Source organism: Scardinius erythrophthalmus, assembly GCF_964197995.2.
Source record: "Scardinius erythrophthalmus genome assembly, chromosome: 3".
Lineage (NCBI taxonomy): Eukaryota > Metazoa > Chordata > Actinopteri > Cypriniformes > Leuciscidae > Scardinius > Scardinius erythrophthalmus.
In genome coordinates this window covers 51,010,422-51,026,764 of record NC_138223.1, presented here as the reverse complement: position 1 = coordinate 51,026,764, position 16,343 = coordinate 51,010,422, and the positions used below count along the sequence as shown (strand labels likewise).

At 39.3% G+C, this 16,343-nt stretch overlaps 1 protein-coding gene across 1 annotated transcript; it reads right to left on the bottom strand.

Annotated features, from left to right (window-relative positions):
* Positions 1 to 5,155: 5,155 nt before the first annotated feature.
* LOC308687948 (B-cell receptor CD22-like) lies at positions 5,156 to 15,574 on the bottom strand (the record flags this gene model as incomplete). Its single annotated transcript, XM_081360766.1, has 10 exons — positions 5,156 to 5,746; positions 5,893 to 5,959; positions 6,034 to 6,111; positions 6,346 to 6,373; positions 8,559 to 8,655; positions 8,781 to 9,026; positions 10,331 to 10,570; positions 10,669 to 11,019; positions 13,909 to 14,005; positions 15,530 to 15,574. The coding sequence occupies 9 exons, from the start codon at positions 15,572 to 15,574 to the stop codon at positions 5,927 to 5,929; spliced, it is 1,215 nt and encodes a 404-aa protein (XP_081216892.1). The 3' UTR covers positions 5,156 to 5,746; positions 5,893 to 5,926.
* Positions 15,575 to 16,343: the final 769 nt, after the last annotated feature.

Sequence of the window (16,343 nt, the reverse complement as noted above, 5' to 3'; positions counted from 1 at the left end):
TCAGGGAACAGGGGAGCACAGTTCGAGATGTCAGGCACGCAGGACGTGAGCGGCAGCGGCCGCGGCCGCGGATGGGGAGGGAGGCAGGCCGCGAGAGAGAGAACGAGAGAGACAGAGAAAACTTCGGCTGGATTGCGGGCGGAGGCCTTGGTTGCACCGTGAGTCTGTTGAATTGCAGTTTTATTGTGGAAATGAGCACGAGTGAAACCTTACAGTGTGTGGTGGATATGTGAGTGTGGGAATTATTTCTGCTGTTCACTCGCAGTCACAGCTGTCCATTCCTCTCTCTGCCTGAGTCCAGTGAAGAACCTGCTAACGCTTCCAGTGAAGAACCTGCTAACGCTGTGAGTTACACGAATCCATTCCTCTCCCTGCCTGGGTCCAGCGAAGAACCTGCTAACGCTGTGAGTTACACGTATCCATTCCCCTCTCTGCCTGAGTCCAGCGAAGAACCTGCTAACGCTGTGAGTTACCCGTGTCCATTCCTCTCTCTGCTCTAAGTCCAGTGAAGAACCTGCTAACGCTGTGAGTTACACATACCCATCCCTCTCTCTGCCTGAGTCTAGTGAAGAGCCTGCTAATGCTGGAAGAGCCTGCTAATGCTGGAAGAGCCTGCTAATGCTAGTGAAGAGCCTGCTAATGCTGTGAGTTATACGTATTCTCCACTCTCTGCCTGAGGCTAGTGAAGAGCCGGCTAATGCTGGAAGGGCCTGCTAATGCTAGTGAAGAGCCTGCTAATGCTGTGAGTTATACGTATTCTCCACTTTCTGTCTGAGGCTAGTGAAGAGCCTACTAATGCTGGAAGGGCCTGCTAATGCTAGTGGAGAGCCTGCTAATGCTGTGAATTACATGTATCCTCCACTCTCTGTCTGAGGCTAGTGAAGAGCCTGCTAATGCAGTGAGTTACATGTATCCTCCACTCTCTGGCTGAGGCTAGTGAAGAGCCTATTAATGCTGGAAGAGCCGGCTAATGCTGGAAGGGCCTGCTAATGCTAGTGGAGGGCCTGCTAATGCTGTGAGTTACATGTATCCTCCACTCTCTGCCTGAGGCTAGTGAAGAGCCTACTAATGCTGGAAGAGCCGGCTAATGCTGGAAGGGCCTGCTAATGCTAGTGAAGAGCCTGCTAATGCTGTGAGTTACATGTATCCTCCACCCTCTGTCTGAGTCCAAGGAAGAGCCTGCTGATGCTGGAAGGGCCTGCTAATGCTAGTGAAGAGCCTGCTAATGCTGGAAGAGCCTGCTAATGCTAGTGAAGAGCCTGCTAATGCTGGAAGAGCCTGCTAATGCTGGAAGGGCCTGCTAATGCTAGTGAAGAGCCTGCTAATGCTGGAAGAGCCGGCTAATGCTTGAAGAGCCTGCTAATGCTAGTGAAGAGCCTGCTAATGCTGGAAGAGCCTGCTAATGCTGGAAGGGCCTGCTAATGCTAGTGAAGAGCCTGCTAATGCTGGAAGAGCCTGCTAATGCTGGAAGGGCCTGCTAATGCTAGTGAAGAGCCTGCTAATGCTGGAAGAGCCTGTTAATGCTGTGAATTACATGTATCCTCCACTCTCTGTCTGAGGCTAGTGAAGAGCCTACTAATGCTGTGAGTTACATGTATCCTCCACTCCTGAGGCTAGTGAAGAGCCTGCTAATGCTGTGAGTTACATGTATCCTCCACTCTCTGCCTGAGGCTAGTGAAGAGCCTACTAATGCTGGAAGAGCCGGCTAATGCTGGAAGGGCCTGCTAATGCTAGTGGAGGGCCTGCTAATGCTGTGAGTTACATGTATCCTCCACCCTCTGCCTGAGTCCAAGGAAGAGCCTGCTGATGCTGGAAGGGCCTGCTAATGCTAGTGAAGAGCCTGCTAATGCTGGAAGAGCCTGCTAATGCTGGAAGAGCCTGCTAATGCTGGAAGAGCCTGCTAATGCTGGAAGGGCCTGCTAATGCTAGTGAAGAGCCTGCTAATGCTGTGAGTGATACGTTTCCTCCACTCTCTGAGTCCAGTGAAGAACCTGCTCTCCAAAAGAAGAGAATGTTGAAGAGACTTTTAAGAAACTTATTTATTTAATAAAGAACATTCATTTTGAATTCTGTGTCCGTCTCCTTCGTGTCCACGGTCAGCTCCTCAGGGGCGGCACGCAAGCGGAGGGGTGGGCGGCCCGCTGGCGCTCCACCCCGGCCTGTGACATGTGCTAGTATTCCTTTTACACTACAGTATTGGCACCATGGGGAGACAAAATAACTTGTTCTCTACTGGCGCCTCGAAACGCAGTCCTGTGACCCAGGAGAGTCTCTTCGTACCAAACTCAGGGTCCTGGTGTCAGCTGTATAACTGATGGAGATATGCTTTATCAGTCCATGTGTGGATATTTTCTAAATGTATCTATTTCTTAGCCAATCAGAATCTTTCAACCTGAAATAATGATGTAGCTTCATGATTGTGTGAGAGTATAATTGGTGTAAAACTGGGAATGTACGACAGAACGGCCTACGAACTCCTGTCTGAGTATTGAAGCTGATTCTGCTGATGAAACTGCAAACTTTCTTCAGGAAAACTTTCATCAATTGACTGCACTTCTGACTCCTGGTCTTCATTCCTCTTATCTGGTCCTGGTCTTTAACTGTAAATTCCTCTCCTTCAACAAGACAACAATAGGACTAAAACTAAATAAAAATGATGATCTTTTCTTTGTTGAAGAATGAAGATGAATGATAGTGATTTACAGGTGAGGCTCATCGAGGTTGATGTCAGACGCAGGAGATGTGACCTCTGGTGGCAGTTTGAGGGATTGTTAGGGATGGGCGATTACAAACTTTTTATTTTGATCTGATAACAATACTTTTTCTTACAGTTTTAACAATGCCAATGTCAAAAAACAGTTATTTCTTAAATTGGTATGTGATTTTTCTAAATTATTTTTAAAAGAAAACATTTAATTACAGTTAAAGGCATATCACCCAACAAACTCCAGCTAAATGTCAGGAGTGTTTTGGATCAAACATGAAACATGTAGTAAAAACAAATAAAAGTGATGCAGAAACCCATGTTTTATCATTAACAATTTTAATATTGATATTTTTTAATGGAATCAATACCAAATAAGTAGCTTGTGAGAATCGATATATATCAATACTGCAGGATATGAGCCCTTAAGGTTTGCACAAGCAAATATGAGACGATCACAAATACAACTTAACAAACATTTAAAGCGAGAGTTACAGGAACACAAAAGACAGAATAACAGAAGCTGATTATATTGAGCACTTTGAGAGCAAAAAAAATATACATTTTCCATTGTGAATGAATTCCATTATCAGAATAAAATTATCAATTATGATTTAAAAGCAAAAAAATACAGAAATTAATCTCTTGTGACTCATCACTGATGATCCCTGTCAATCATTAGTGGCTCCGCCCACAGAGCTCAGGATTGGTTCATTTGTGCTCCGCCTCTCACTGCAGAATCTTCAGTGCAGTGTGATGTCATATTGTATGTACACGCACGCCTATGGTGCGCGTGAAAAAAATATGTAAGCAGCGCAAAAAATAAATCCAGTAAAAGCTCTACTCCTCCTGACCGCAAGTCAAGTACGCAAGTGTTGTAGGTAGGCACTAGGCAGGTTTTTTGTGTTAATTTCTATTGCATTACGATTGAAAGCAGTATTAATAATGTCAAAAATATGATGTGCAGTCAAGTTCGGGTGTGTGTATATGCTGTTTAATTGAGTGTTCTCACCGATACGCTTGTTGTGATTCGCAGAGTTTTGAAAAAGTACCCCCCCCCCCCCAAAAAAAAAAAAAAAAAAAAAACACGCCCCTGCCAAAGATCCAGGCAAGAAAAGTTTAAACATGTTTACTTGCAAAATAAATACATTCTAAATTTAGAATGCCTAACATTCAAAGTTCTTCCAGTTTAATGTGACATGTGGCCTAAGCTATGTATCGTTACTTTTGCAGTCATTTAGACCAGTGCTGACAAGAATCAGCATTCATGTGCTCAAAAATGTGTTTCGCGCTGACAACAATCCGGTGGTGGCTAGAATCGCTGACTAGAAACATGCAGTGGAGTAAATGGAAAGTTGACAAGCCATTAAAAAGTATTGACTTAAGAAACATTTCTATTTTTTCAAATATTTTCAATAAATCATGTTCCCATTCACTCCAGTGATGAATTTTAAAATGAATTAAACTAAATTATGTTTCTAAGGTAAAACTTTTTTTTTTTTTGGCATTAACTAATTCGCATCCCTAATGCCAAAATGTTTTCTTTGTTCAAGTAATTTACTGGTCAGGCATTATTGTTAACTCGCAAGGAGAAAATGACAATTTGATGGATAATTTAAATATATTCTGCAATATACATTTTGGTAATGTATTTATTCCGCCATCACATCTGAGTGCGAAACGCTGCTTGGGTAGTTTCAAGGTATAAAAATAATTAATAATACAATAATAATTTAATTGTTCACATGTGTTTATTCTTGTTAGAAGATTTATTTTTATTTTTACTGATTATGAACACAAATTAATCACGACAAACCAAATTAATTGTAATTGTATTAATTATCTAGGGCTGCACGTTTTCAAGTTTTTCATTAACCGTTAACCGAAGCCCTTAGCGGTTAATACTCGGTTAACCATAGTGTGCGCGCCACAACCTCGAGATAGGTGTAAGAAATGTATTTCAATTAATCATAAAATGACCCTGAAATGTCACTAGACATTAACACCCAGCGACGGAAATATCACAGTCCCTCCCTCAACAAGAGAACAACATTACTGAACTAAACCTACTTAAACAGAAATGATGATCTTTTTCTGTAAGTTGAAGATGTATACAGTAATTGTGAGGATGAATGAGGATGAATGATAGTGATTTACAGGTGAGGCTCATCAAGGTTGATGTCAGTCGCAATAGATGGTGACCTCTGGTGGCAGTTTTTTCTTTCTTTCTTTTTTTTGTTTTGATCCGATAACAATACTTTTTCTTACAGGTTTAACAATGCCAATGTCAAAACCAGTTATTTCTTAAATTGGTATGTGATTTTAGAAAAGAAATTAATGACTTAAAGGCATATCACACCAACAAACTCCAGCTAAATGTCAGGGGTGTTTTGGATCAAACATGAAACATGTATTAAAAACAAATAAAAGTGATGCAGAAACCCATGTTTTATCATTAACAATTTTAATATTGATATTTTTAATGGAATCAATACCAAATAAGTAGCTTGTGAGAATCAATATATATCAATACTGCAGGATCTATGAGCCCTTAGTACAAGCAAATATGAGACGATCACAAATACAACTTAAAACTTTTAAAAACATTTAAAGCGAGAGTCACAGGAACACAGAAGGCAGAATAAGTGAAGCTGATTATATTGAGCACTTTGAGAGCAAAAAAAAAAAATAGATACATTTTCCATTGTGAATGAATTCCATTATCAGAATAAAATGATCAATTATGATTTAAAAGCTGGAAAATGTTGTAAAATGAGAAAGTGTAGATTGTTTGCCACAACTGAACATCACTTTAGGTGTTTTGACTTAATTTTAACATATATTTAGACAATAACAATTCACCAGCTTTTAACTTTCATTGAATTCCACTGTTACATCATGTTTCTTATGTTTTCTTATACAGACAGAATTCTCTTGTGACTCATCACTGATGATCCCTGTCAATCATCAGTGGCTCCGCCCACATAGCTCAGGATTGGTTCATTTGTGCTCCGCCTCTCACTGCAGAATCTTCCTGTTGATCTGAACAAACAATAAGATGAAGAAAGACTGACTGAAGTTCATCAACGACATTATAAAACCTTTCACAAGATACATAAAACAATCACACTATACTGAAGAGAGTTTTATTGATTATATTGAGAAGAGCTGAAGGTTCTGACACTTACTGATGGATTCTCATGTTTAGAAAAGCTCTGAGGATCAAGAGTCTTCAGGAGGTCTGCGATCAACGGTCTGTGTGATAGAGAGCGAGAGATCGGTCATGTGATCATCAGTGATGGAGTATCTGACTTTGACGTCTCACTTACTGTGAGTGTGTCGTACAGGTCAGAGGTCGTGGACTTGAGCTCAAGAGCTGTATATGTGTCTTCATTGGGATCAGAGATCTACAGGAGAGATAGAAGGAAACACACATTGTGAGTTCATGTTTTAAACGCAGACTGTAATGTTTAGAGGATCTTGATGGAAATCAGTTTTACTGGATCTAGAACTGAAGAATCGGGTGTTTGGTCACGAGACTCGTGTGTCTTATACTCTTAATATCTGTGTACGGCTCATAGCGGCTGTAGGAAACATCTCTGCATGCAGGAAAACACTGTGAATAATTGAGATCATCTCACCTCCTTCATAGCAGATCTTCTGTTCATCCTTTTAGTAAGACCGTCAGAAGAAAGATGAATAAACAACACATTTAACGCCTCAAATAACTGCAATTTCAGGATTCAAACAGAGATTGCGACAAAGAGGCAAATCTTACGCACTACCGCTTTAAATGTAACACTTAACCCCCTGAGGTCGGCTATCCTCGTTTTTTTCCTTATCAGTGAAAAAAAAAAATATATATATATATTACTTTTTATCTTATATGCTTGTGTTGTACATCAATCGATCCTGTTAAGTGTGTATTTTTTTGTGTATAATCACAATAAAAACAAAGTGTTGTGCTTTTCGCCAAATAAAGAAAAATAAACATGATGCGAGTTCTGCTTTCTCTCTGTCAGTGTAGTCAATTCTGAAACGCGTCCGAAAATGAACCATAACTCAGCGAATACTCAGTCAAACAGGCATACAGACACACAGGCATGAAGCTTGAATTCTCTTAAATGAAGTAATTTATATAAAAAACAAATATTCTCATCTTGTGAAATCTGCATTAAAAGAGAGCGATTCCAGTCGAGCTCATTAGAGCTCATTCAGATGTAATGTGACTCCGCCCACGGAGAGCGCGCGCTATTCAAACGCAAATGTCTAAGGCAATCCACGCAAACTGTGAACGCCCCCATATCAGCTCGAGAAAACACATCAGATCATTGTACTTGTTTACACAGTCTCGCAGCGCTGTGAGGAATAATACTATAATGGAAAATTTACCTCAGAAGTACGAGGAGCAACAGATCCGAGGCTATGAAATAATGTAGTACGTTTTTTTTCCATTCTCAAGTACGTCGCGTTTCTGTGCATGAATGAATGAAAGAACGGCAGAGATGCCGCTGTTTACCACAACTGGCAAAAGACGGTTTAAATTTGAATCGTTTTTGTCTGTGAATGTTTCGCTTTTAGCAAACTGTATTGCTATAGGCTACAGAGTAATAATCGAGTGAAATATGTTGAAATAAAATGTATTTGTATAAGCAACGTATTAAACTGCAAATTAACATTTTTATTTCTTATAATAAAAACGAAAGTTACTATGTTACAGACATATGAAAGACAACATTTCATTGATTAGTTTTGGATAGATTATACATTTTTACTGTAAAATATCTGCCACCTCAAATAAGCTTTTGTTTGCCAATTTTTGCTCATATGTTAAATATAGTATGTTTTGTCAAAAATAATCAAATAATAAGTTATAGTGTTTATTCCAATGTAGCCTAGGCTATATTCAAGTAATGAATCCTTAACTTTGAAATATGTATGATAAAATGTATACTTTAGTTTTTACAAAGAAAGATTACACTTGAATTGTTGTTGTAATTGTAACCTTTTTAATAAAAAAAATACAAGGTAGATGTAAACAAACTAATAAAAGGCAAATATAAGTCTTTTCTTTAAAATATTTTTTTATTGTGTTTTATTAGTGACAAATTTGGGGAGAGGATAAATATTCCAAAACTGAAAATACAGTATGAGAATTAACTGCACAATTACTAGACATGTTTTCCTTTTGATATTATAGGCCAATTTGCAAGCACAATTTGTGGAAAAAAAAAAAAAATATTGAGATGCTTCCAACTGTTGCTCTTGCATTCTTTCTTGTGACACACCTGAATGAATGGCTCATTAAGTATGCGGGCCCCATTGTCTCCAGGTGCGAACCACTAAATATGCATGATCGTTGACGCCCACTCCGCATATTGCCTTTCCAGACAGAGAGTGTTTTGCAAAATTTAAATCAATGCATTGTGTTATGTAAATGATTAGGCAGGATAATTTTCACATCATTTTGAAGAAAAAACACTAGGTGATGACATCCATTAGACAAAAGTCTTATTGACATATATTTAGAATGTGTTTTATGGCCTTATTTCAGAAACTTTAGTTTTTAGTTTTTTCAATAACCATGCATAAACATTATTCTCTCAAAAATGAAAACATGTACATGCATGGTGCTCACATATGATGGTAGCCCTGTTTGTGCTATATAGAGTGAATTTACACCTTTGCCATTAATATGTTTATAAGCAACTGAAAAAAAGCAAAAATTTCAGGGCATGTCAGAACATCTCAAGGTCCCCAAAAACACCTTAGACCCCAGAGGGTTAATCTAAATGTAATACAGTGATTCTTCATACATAGAGAATTAGATTTTTTTTTTAAATGAACTTCTTACCAAATGTACATCACAAAAGCCCCTGATGCTCCACCGAGTAAAACACCGACAGCAACACCAACAGCAACACAGACAGTTACAGACAAGAAACATCTGACTGATGAAATACAGACAAACACACACCAATGTTTAACAGGACTAGATCAGACAAAATATACTGACAGATAAGGAAGTAAGCAGGAGTATGTGGTTAAAATACAGAATATGATTCATAAAACTCACACATGACGTTTAAAGTCACAGCATCAGAGTATTTCTCTCCATGTTCATTGATGGACTTGCACTTGTATTCTCCACTGTCATCAGAGCTGATCTTTGAGATGTTGAAGATTCTTCCAGATCCTACAATCGTTCCTCCTTTAATCCAGCTGATTTCTGCAGGAGGGTTTGAGTCACTGGTGCAGTTCAGAGTCACTGAATCTCCCTCCACTATTACACCAGATGGACTGATGGAGATCACAGGTTTCACTGGAGGATATACAGATGTCAGGTAAAAGTATTTATCAGAGACGGCTGGTGGAAAATGTTCTAGGAAAGGCTGCAGTTGGTTATTATTGGATGATTTCAGCAAACATCTCAGTTTATTTTTTTCACTGTTTAGGGCTAAAACACATCTTCCTGTAGGATGTGAGGGAATGTTGCAAGGAAAGAAAATGAAGACGGAGGAATCGAGGTAAAGTTTATGGGTGCTTCTCAATACTCAAATTGATGCTTCCTCGTTTCCTCGCTCCTCCGTCCTCCAGCCTGTGACCCAGAAACTGATCAAACTCAGCATCTTGAAGGACATCTCAATTCTCTCCATTCCCTTCACATGTCACAATCATTTTATTTATGCTTTACCTTTGCAGTTTATATAAATTATATATCAAACATTTATCAACAGGGCATCTTGCTTTATCTTTATATTTATGAATTTCTTAAATAACCAAACTTTAACAACATAAGGGCAGATCCCTTGATCGCAGCTGTTGATGCTTTGAAGTGACGCTCCAGTGATCAAGAATATTCCAATATACAAATAGGGCGCTTCTCATTTCTTATTTGTGTATCCTCGTTTCCTTTCCTCGTGTCTCAGTTCCACCCCCTTTAGGATTCAAGGGAAGGTTGCAAGGATACTTATTTGTTATTTAACAAACCAGTGGCCACTGGATTGTGGCAACGGGACGTAACTTCTCCCAGTTGAAAAATACATATACTTTAATGCATTTTTAATACATTTAACAGTATGTGTATTGTACTAAAAACAAACTCAAGTTCATTTTTAATACATTTAATTGTACGTCTTTTTCACCCTGGCTCCCTTCCCTCCTTCAGGGAACAGGAGTTACGTTCCCATTCAGTCGTCACTATGAGTTACGTCAGTGATTGATGAATTGGGATCCCTAAGAAATACGCCACAAACACTGTCTTCCAGCGCCTCTTGTAAGCCGTCTGATTTAAAAATAATAAAATAAAAATCAGTAAGATTTTTTGAGTGCAGTACCAAACTTTTCCACTAGATGACATCCAGACTCCTCTGGTGACCATATAAGGACTCTTCGATTTCCATATATGGATTAAGTGATCTTAACTACAGTCTGAATGCTTTCAAATGCTTTATAGTTTGTCAAGATTACTTTAGGTTTAGACTAAGATATTATTGTTATAAATGTATAATGGCAAGTGTCCCATGGGTGTCGGGTAGTCTTAAAAATAGTGGTTAAAACATTTTTATAAATCATAAATTCAGATATTTATTCTTTGTAATGTTTGAAAAGTCAATCTCTACTCACACATGACATTGAGCTGAACAGCAGGAGATATGTGAGTGTGTCCGTCTACAGCACAGCTATATCTGCCTGAATCCTCTCTTCTGACTGACTGCAGCAGGAGTTCATTGTTTCTGTCTCTTCTCTCAGTTAATGGCTGTGAGTTTCTGTACCAGATGAATGTTGCGCAGCTGCAGCTGCTTTTACATCTCAGAGTGACTGAATCTCCCTCTGTCACTCTCTCAGGAGACTCCACCTGAAGATCTGAACACAACACACACATTATATCTAGTGCTGCTGTCATACACTGATTATTATTCAACATAATGCACAGAAGAAGAGATAAACCTCACCAAAGTCACCTGTGACAGTAAGAGTCACTCCTGGATCACCAATCCATTTCTTATCAGGTTTATCAGTTGTGAATCTGAAATAGTACATGTGTGAATCCTTCAGTGTCACATGACTCAGTCTGACGGTGCAGTTCTGCTGTTGATCTCCCAGATACTGAAGCCTCTGACTGTATTCAGGGTCATTAGACAGATCTGGATACTCTTCATGTTCCTTTTTATCTTTTGTTTTGGTCCAGAACACTTTCATGATCTGATGTCCAATAGGGTATGTATAAGTGCATCTCATTATCACTGTTGAGTCCTTTAGTGCACAGATGTGTGAAGGACTGTAACTCACACCCCAACCAGCACTAGAAACCCCTGAAACACAGAATTCATCAAACTGTAAATGCTGTTTTATCTGTTATATTGGGCCATGAAAACATGACAATACTTTATTACTATTTGAAAACAGCGACTACTTACAGGAAATATAAGATAAATGTGAATAAATAATCTCAGTGTGAATTACTTTAAGACAGAGGAGTGAAGAGAGAACCAAGAAATCAGCCAAAAACAACAAGCTGCACAATTACAGTTTTTCTGAATTGCTAAAACACATTTCTTGAAACCATCACTCACTTTCTCAAAACCTTAAACACAAAACCAAATGTTCAAAACTCATTCAGAGAATCTCTGACTCTTCTGGCAAAATCAAACAATGCTTTCAGATCTTATGGCTCGTTTCCACTGAGTGGTATGGTACTGTACAGTACGGTACGGTACGGTACGGTTCGGGTTGGTAAACCATGAATAGGCTAGCATTTCCACTGCCAAGAGTACCCTTACTTGATAGCCATGGTGTAGCCTATGCCAGAAAGAAGCAGTCGACGTCATTTTCATGCGAAGAAGAAAGCGACATAAACAACAATGGATGACATACAGCAGATCTGGTTCTTGCTTCTCGGCATGTTTGTCACAAGAAGCCAAGCGCCGCCGCCGACATTAGGCGTTTCTCAATAGCAAATATGCAAAGTTCGGACTTGTCAAGTCCAGCTCAGAAGAATGACTCCCGAGGACGCGAGTCCGGTAATTCTGCAAATGGAACAGCGCGTTCTTCAAAGCGTCACTCAGCTCGCTCTGCTAACTTTACTCCGGTTATCTCTGTATGTACATTTTAGGCAACAATAAAACGAAATATGCTATAAAACACCACACTGCCTCTTTATGTTTTCATTTAAAGAAATCTTAAACATTATAGCCACACAAATGTGGTTCAGGCAACGCGTATTGATTATATTCACTGCATGTAACGTTAGCCTATATATATATATATATATACACTGCTCAAAAAAATAAAGGGAACACTTGTTAATCAGAGAATAGCATCAAGTCAGTTAAACTCCTGGGATATTGATCTGGTCAGTTAAGTAACAGAGGGGGTTGGTAATCAGTTTCAGCTGCTTTAGTGTTAATGACATTAACAGCAGGTGCACTAGATGGGCAACAGTAAGACAACCCCCGAAACAAGAATGGTTTTACAGGTGGAGGCCACTGACATTTTTTCCCTACTCATCTTTTCGGACTGTTTTTCACCAGTTTTGCATTTGGCTAGGGTCAGTGTCACTACTGGTAACATGAGGCGATACCTGGACCCTACAGAGGTTGCGCAGGCAGTCCAGCTCCTTTAGGATGGCTCATCAATACGTGCCATTGCCAGAAGGTTTGCTGTGTCTCCCAGCACAGTCTCAAGAGCATGGAGGAGATTCCAGGAAGACAGACAGCTACTCTAGGAGAGCTGGACAGGGCCGTAGAAGGTCCTTAACCCATCAGCAGGACCGGTATCTGCTCCTTTGTGCGAGGAGGAACATGATGAGCACTGCCAGAGCCCTACAAAATGACCTCCAGCAGGCCACTGGTGTGAATGTCTCTGACCAAACAATCAGAAACAGACTTCATGAGGGTGGCCTGAGGGCCCGACGTCCTCTAGTGGGCCCTGTGCTCACTGCCCAGCACCAGGGAGCTCGATTGGCATTTCCCATTGAACACCAGAATTGGCAGGTCCGCCCTGTGGTTTTCACAATTGAGAGCAGGTTCACCCTGAGCACGTGACAGACAGGAAAGGGTCTGGAGAAGCCGTGGAGAATGTTATGCTGCCTGTAACATCGTTCAGCATGACCGGTTTGGTGGTGGGTCAGTGATGGTCTGGGGAGGCATATCCATGGAGGGACGCACAGACCTCTGCAGGCTAGACAATGGTGTAAGGGTGGAATTCCTGCAGTGGTTCAAGCTGCAAGAACTGCCGAATGACTAAAGAAACGTTATTGGCAAGATGGTAGAAAACTGCACATTTCTTGTCTTTAACCACCCACTGCCACTTATACCAACGACGGAAATAAGTGCAGTTACAATAGCTTAATATTTGTGGGAGAGCGTTGCTATAGATAGTGATGATATTGTATTGCAATATGTAGCACTTCAAAGTCAATACCAAATCAAAACTAGTTAGCACATTAGTTATAACTGAAACTGTTTAATGACAAAATATGGTTATGGTTACACTTAAAATAGTTACAAAATATATATATGAGATGATGATAACTTATATTATTAATTGTACCCAGCATATATGAAAAATGTTACCTGAGAGAGAGAGAGAGAGAGAGAGAGAGAGAGAGAGAGACAGAGAGAAAGAGAGAAGAGGAGGCCCCAAGAAAGGGACCCAGAGAAGAAGATAGCCAGAGCATCAAAAAGCCAGAGCAACAGTTACAATCTTCTTTTATCCTTTCCTTGACCATGTGACTAAAACCCAACTGTGAGACATTCAAACTGACCAATCAGATAATTACACTTCCACCACTGTACTAAAGGTGTGACAATTCATTGACCCCCAAAGTACAAACATTTGGCCTGCAAGCCTAGATCACTATCAGCCCCTCTGTGCCTTAGGAACTCCAAATGGTCATTGTGGTAGAAAGAGGGGGTAGCAAATATCTTTGTTCATTTAAAATATCTTGGATTATTTTCAATCCTACAATTTCCCCCCTTGGCACCGTTGGCCACACACATGGAGTCCAAAGGTGACACAATCCATAAAGACATGCTTTCTGTTGCGTGTAGTTGTATCTTCAGACTTTTCGTCCAAGCTTGTTGCAATCTCGGTTGGTTAATGTTCAGTCTTTGTTCTCCTTCAGCCCTGCATGAGGAGGCTCCATCAAATGGTGTTGCACCGTTCATAGAAATGCAAATCATCCATCGAACACTTCACACCTCCACAAGAACAGGCACTGAATCTGGGAGCAAACGCTGGTTTCTCTTTATGAGACGGGTCACAGAATGTGAACTTTGGTTGCAGGGATCCTGCAATCTTAAAAGAGCATAACAACAAACAGCAAAAGCAGACACATGGCATTTGTCATTGGTCAGAGGATTGATATGGTCAGATTAAAATTAGTCTTTGGCAAAAAGCCCTTAAATTGATGTACTTAAAAATATGGTCAAGGGAGAACAAAAGAAGATCTTACAAGCTCTTACACTGTTTCTGGAAACATTTAAATAAATTGCATTTCAACAAAACAAAAAATGCTGGTTTAAAACCCCATTCCATGAAGAGTATCAGCAAAATATTCAGTGTAACCAAACACAGAGATTTAATTGAATTAATGTCCAAAAACATTGTTGCAAGTAAAATGGACACAATACAAATAAGCAGAAATCAAATCAGTTTCAGAAATGTTTCAAAAGCATTATTGAGAATACAAATATTTGTACTTGGGTAAAAATGAGAAATACTGACATACAATTTAAAATTTAACTTGGTGAGACAAATGATTACTTAAGTGATAAAGTAAATCCAAAGAAAAACAAAACAAACAATTACTGGATGCAATTCACAGTTATAATTCAGTCTATATGTAAAGACTTAAATAGCATTGTATGCATTAATTTTGTGAGGCAGAATCAGATAGATGCAGATTTGACTTTGTGTGGAGATCAAATGGTGGCTGCATTTAGCTGTGGCTATGTGTAAATTCATCATGCCCCAAAACAAAGGTGAGGAGGTTTTACAATTGTGATGCAAATTTGGTCCTGTTGTTGTAACAGGGAGCCAGCATGAGAATGTGAGTATGAGGTGTGATCTGGCTCAAAATGTTCCCACACCATTGTTTCAGTTAAAGGAGCATGAGAAAAGTGCAAAGTACAGAGTTACTGAATCCTGTTGTGAGGGAAGCATTTTCATGGTTAATGCAAATTGTGATTAACATTGTGGCCACATGGCAATTCTATGCTCCTTTACGTGGTTTTACTGCAGCTATATGGAAAAATAGCAGAGTTTTCCACTAAGGAGACAAACAAATTCAACATAGTCACACATGCAACTTAAAATTGCTATGCAATTCCAGTAAAACAATTATTCCAATTTACACAAGATACATGGCCTAGAATTCTTAGCATCTACAGCCTTCTAACCTAAGTGTTTCATCCAACACTTACAGTAAAGCAATCATGTGTTTTAAAGAATAAACTTAATTAGCCTATGTGCACATATAGCACAAACAACTATAACGTGTGTTCTATGAGCACAATGTGTTACACACAATTACAAATTTGAAAATACAAACAGGATCATTGCAATTTGGATGTTAAACTTCTTGCTATTGGGCTACTAACCCACTAGCAAGTGAAGTTAATAGCTGAAGGCCTTGCATGAACAAAGCAGTTAACTCACTAAGAGTTTTACCTGTACGTGCAGATCGCAGATTTTTGCTCTTAGAAAGTGGTTTTGTATTTTTTTGAAAATAAGGAGGAGGTCTGCCCCTTCCCAGTGACCAGCATTTTCCCTCTTTATGGCCTATTTTCTGACAGGAACTGCAAAACCTGCTTTCTTTACCATAGGGATGTTTGCTATGTTCTCCTGGAGTTTGAGGGTTTTCATGACTCTCTAATGCTTGTACACCATGCGTTCTGGTACATGACTCTGCGCTATTACGGTGTTGCATCACCTTAAGAACTGAAATAGGCACACTTTCTTGGTCAGTTGCACATGCATTTTCTGAACTAAATGATTCAGATTCATTAGAGCAAGTCACCTACTCTAAGAAGCGAACATGCTTTTTAGTCCCATCGCTGTTAAGCATTTTGGGAGATAATTTAGCATTTAGCTTAGCCTTGAGTTCTGCAATGGTCTCTTTGTGATTTTTACACTTTTCAGTCAGGGCAAACTGCTCAGCTAGTAAATTATCTAGCTGTGTTTGAAGATCTTGAATCTTTGCCTCAGACTTTTGTGCCTCTGCATTTTTAGATTGCACTTCTTTACATTTAGCATCTATACTTGTAGATAGACACGTTGTTAACTCACGTAGCCGTTTAAAGCGCATGTAGTTTAAAGCCTCAATTATTTCACCATGTTTTGATTTCTTATCATGTCTACCAAGTATTTGCCAATATGTGAGAATTTCATCATCTGAATTGAGATTTTTTGGTACATATTTGCTGTTCAAGATAGGCTCAACTTTTTTGCTCCATAAAGCAAACAATACATCACTATTATCAGATTTGTTCCCATCCATCCCCGAGGAGATCTGAATATTCAAAATATTTACAAATTATACAGTAATGGGACTATTAAAGCTATTCAAAACCTTCTAAATTCTGTTTCATTCAATTCATGCAAATGGAGACATTTCCTATCATACCATTAAACA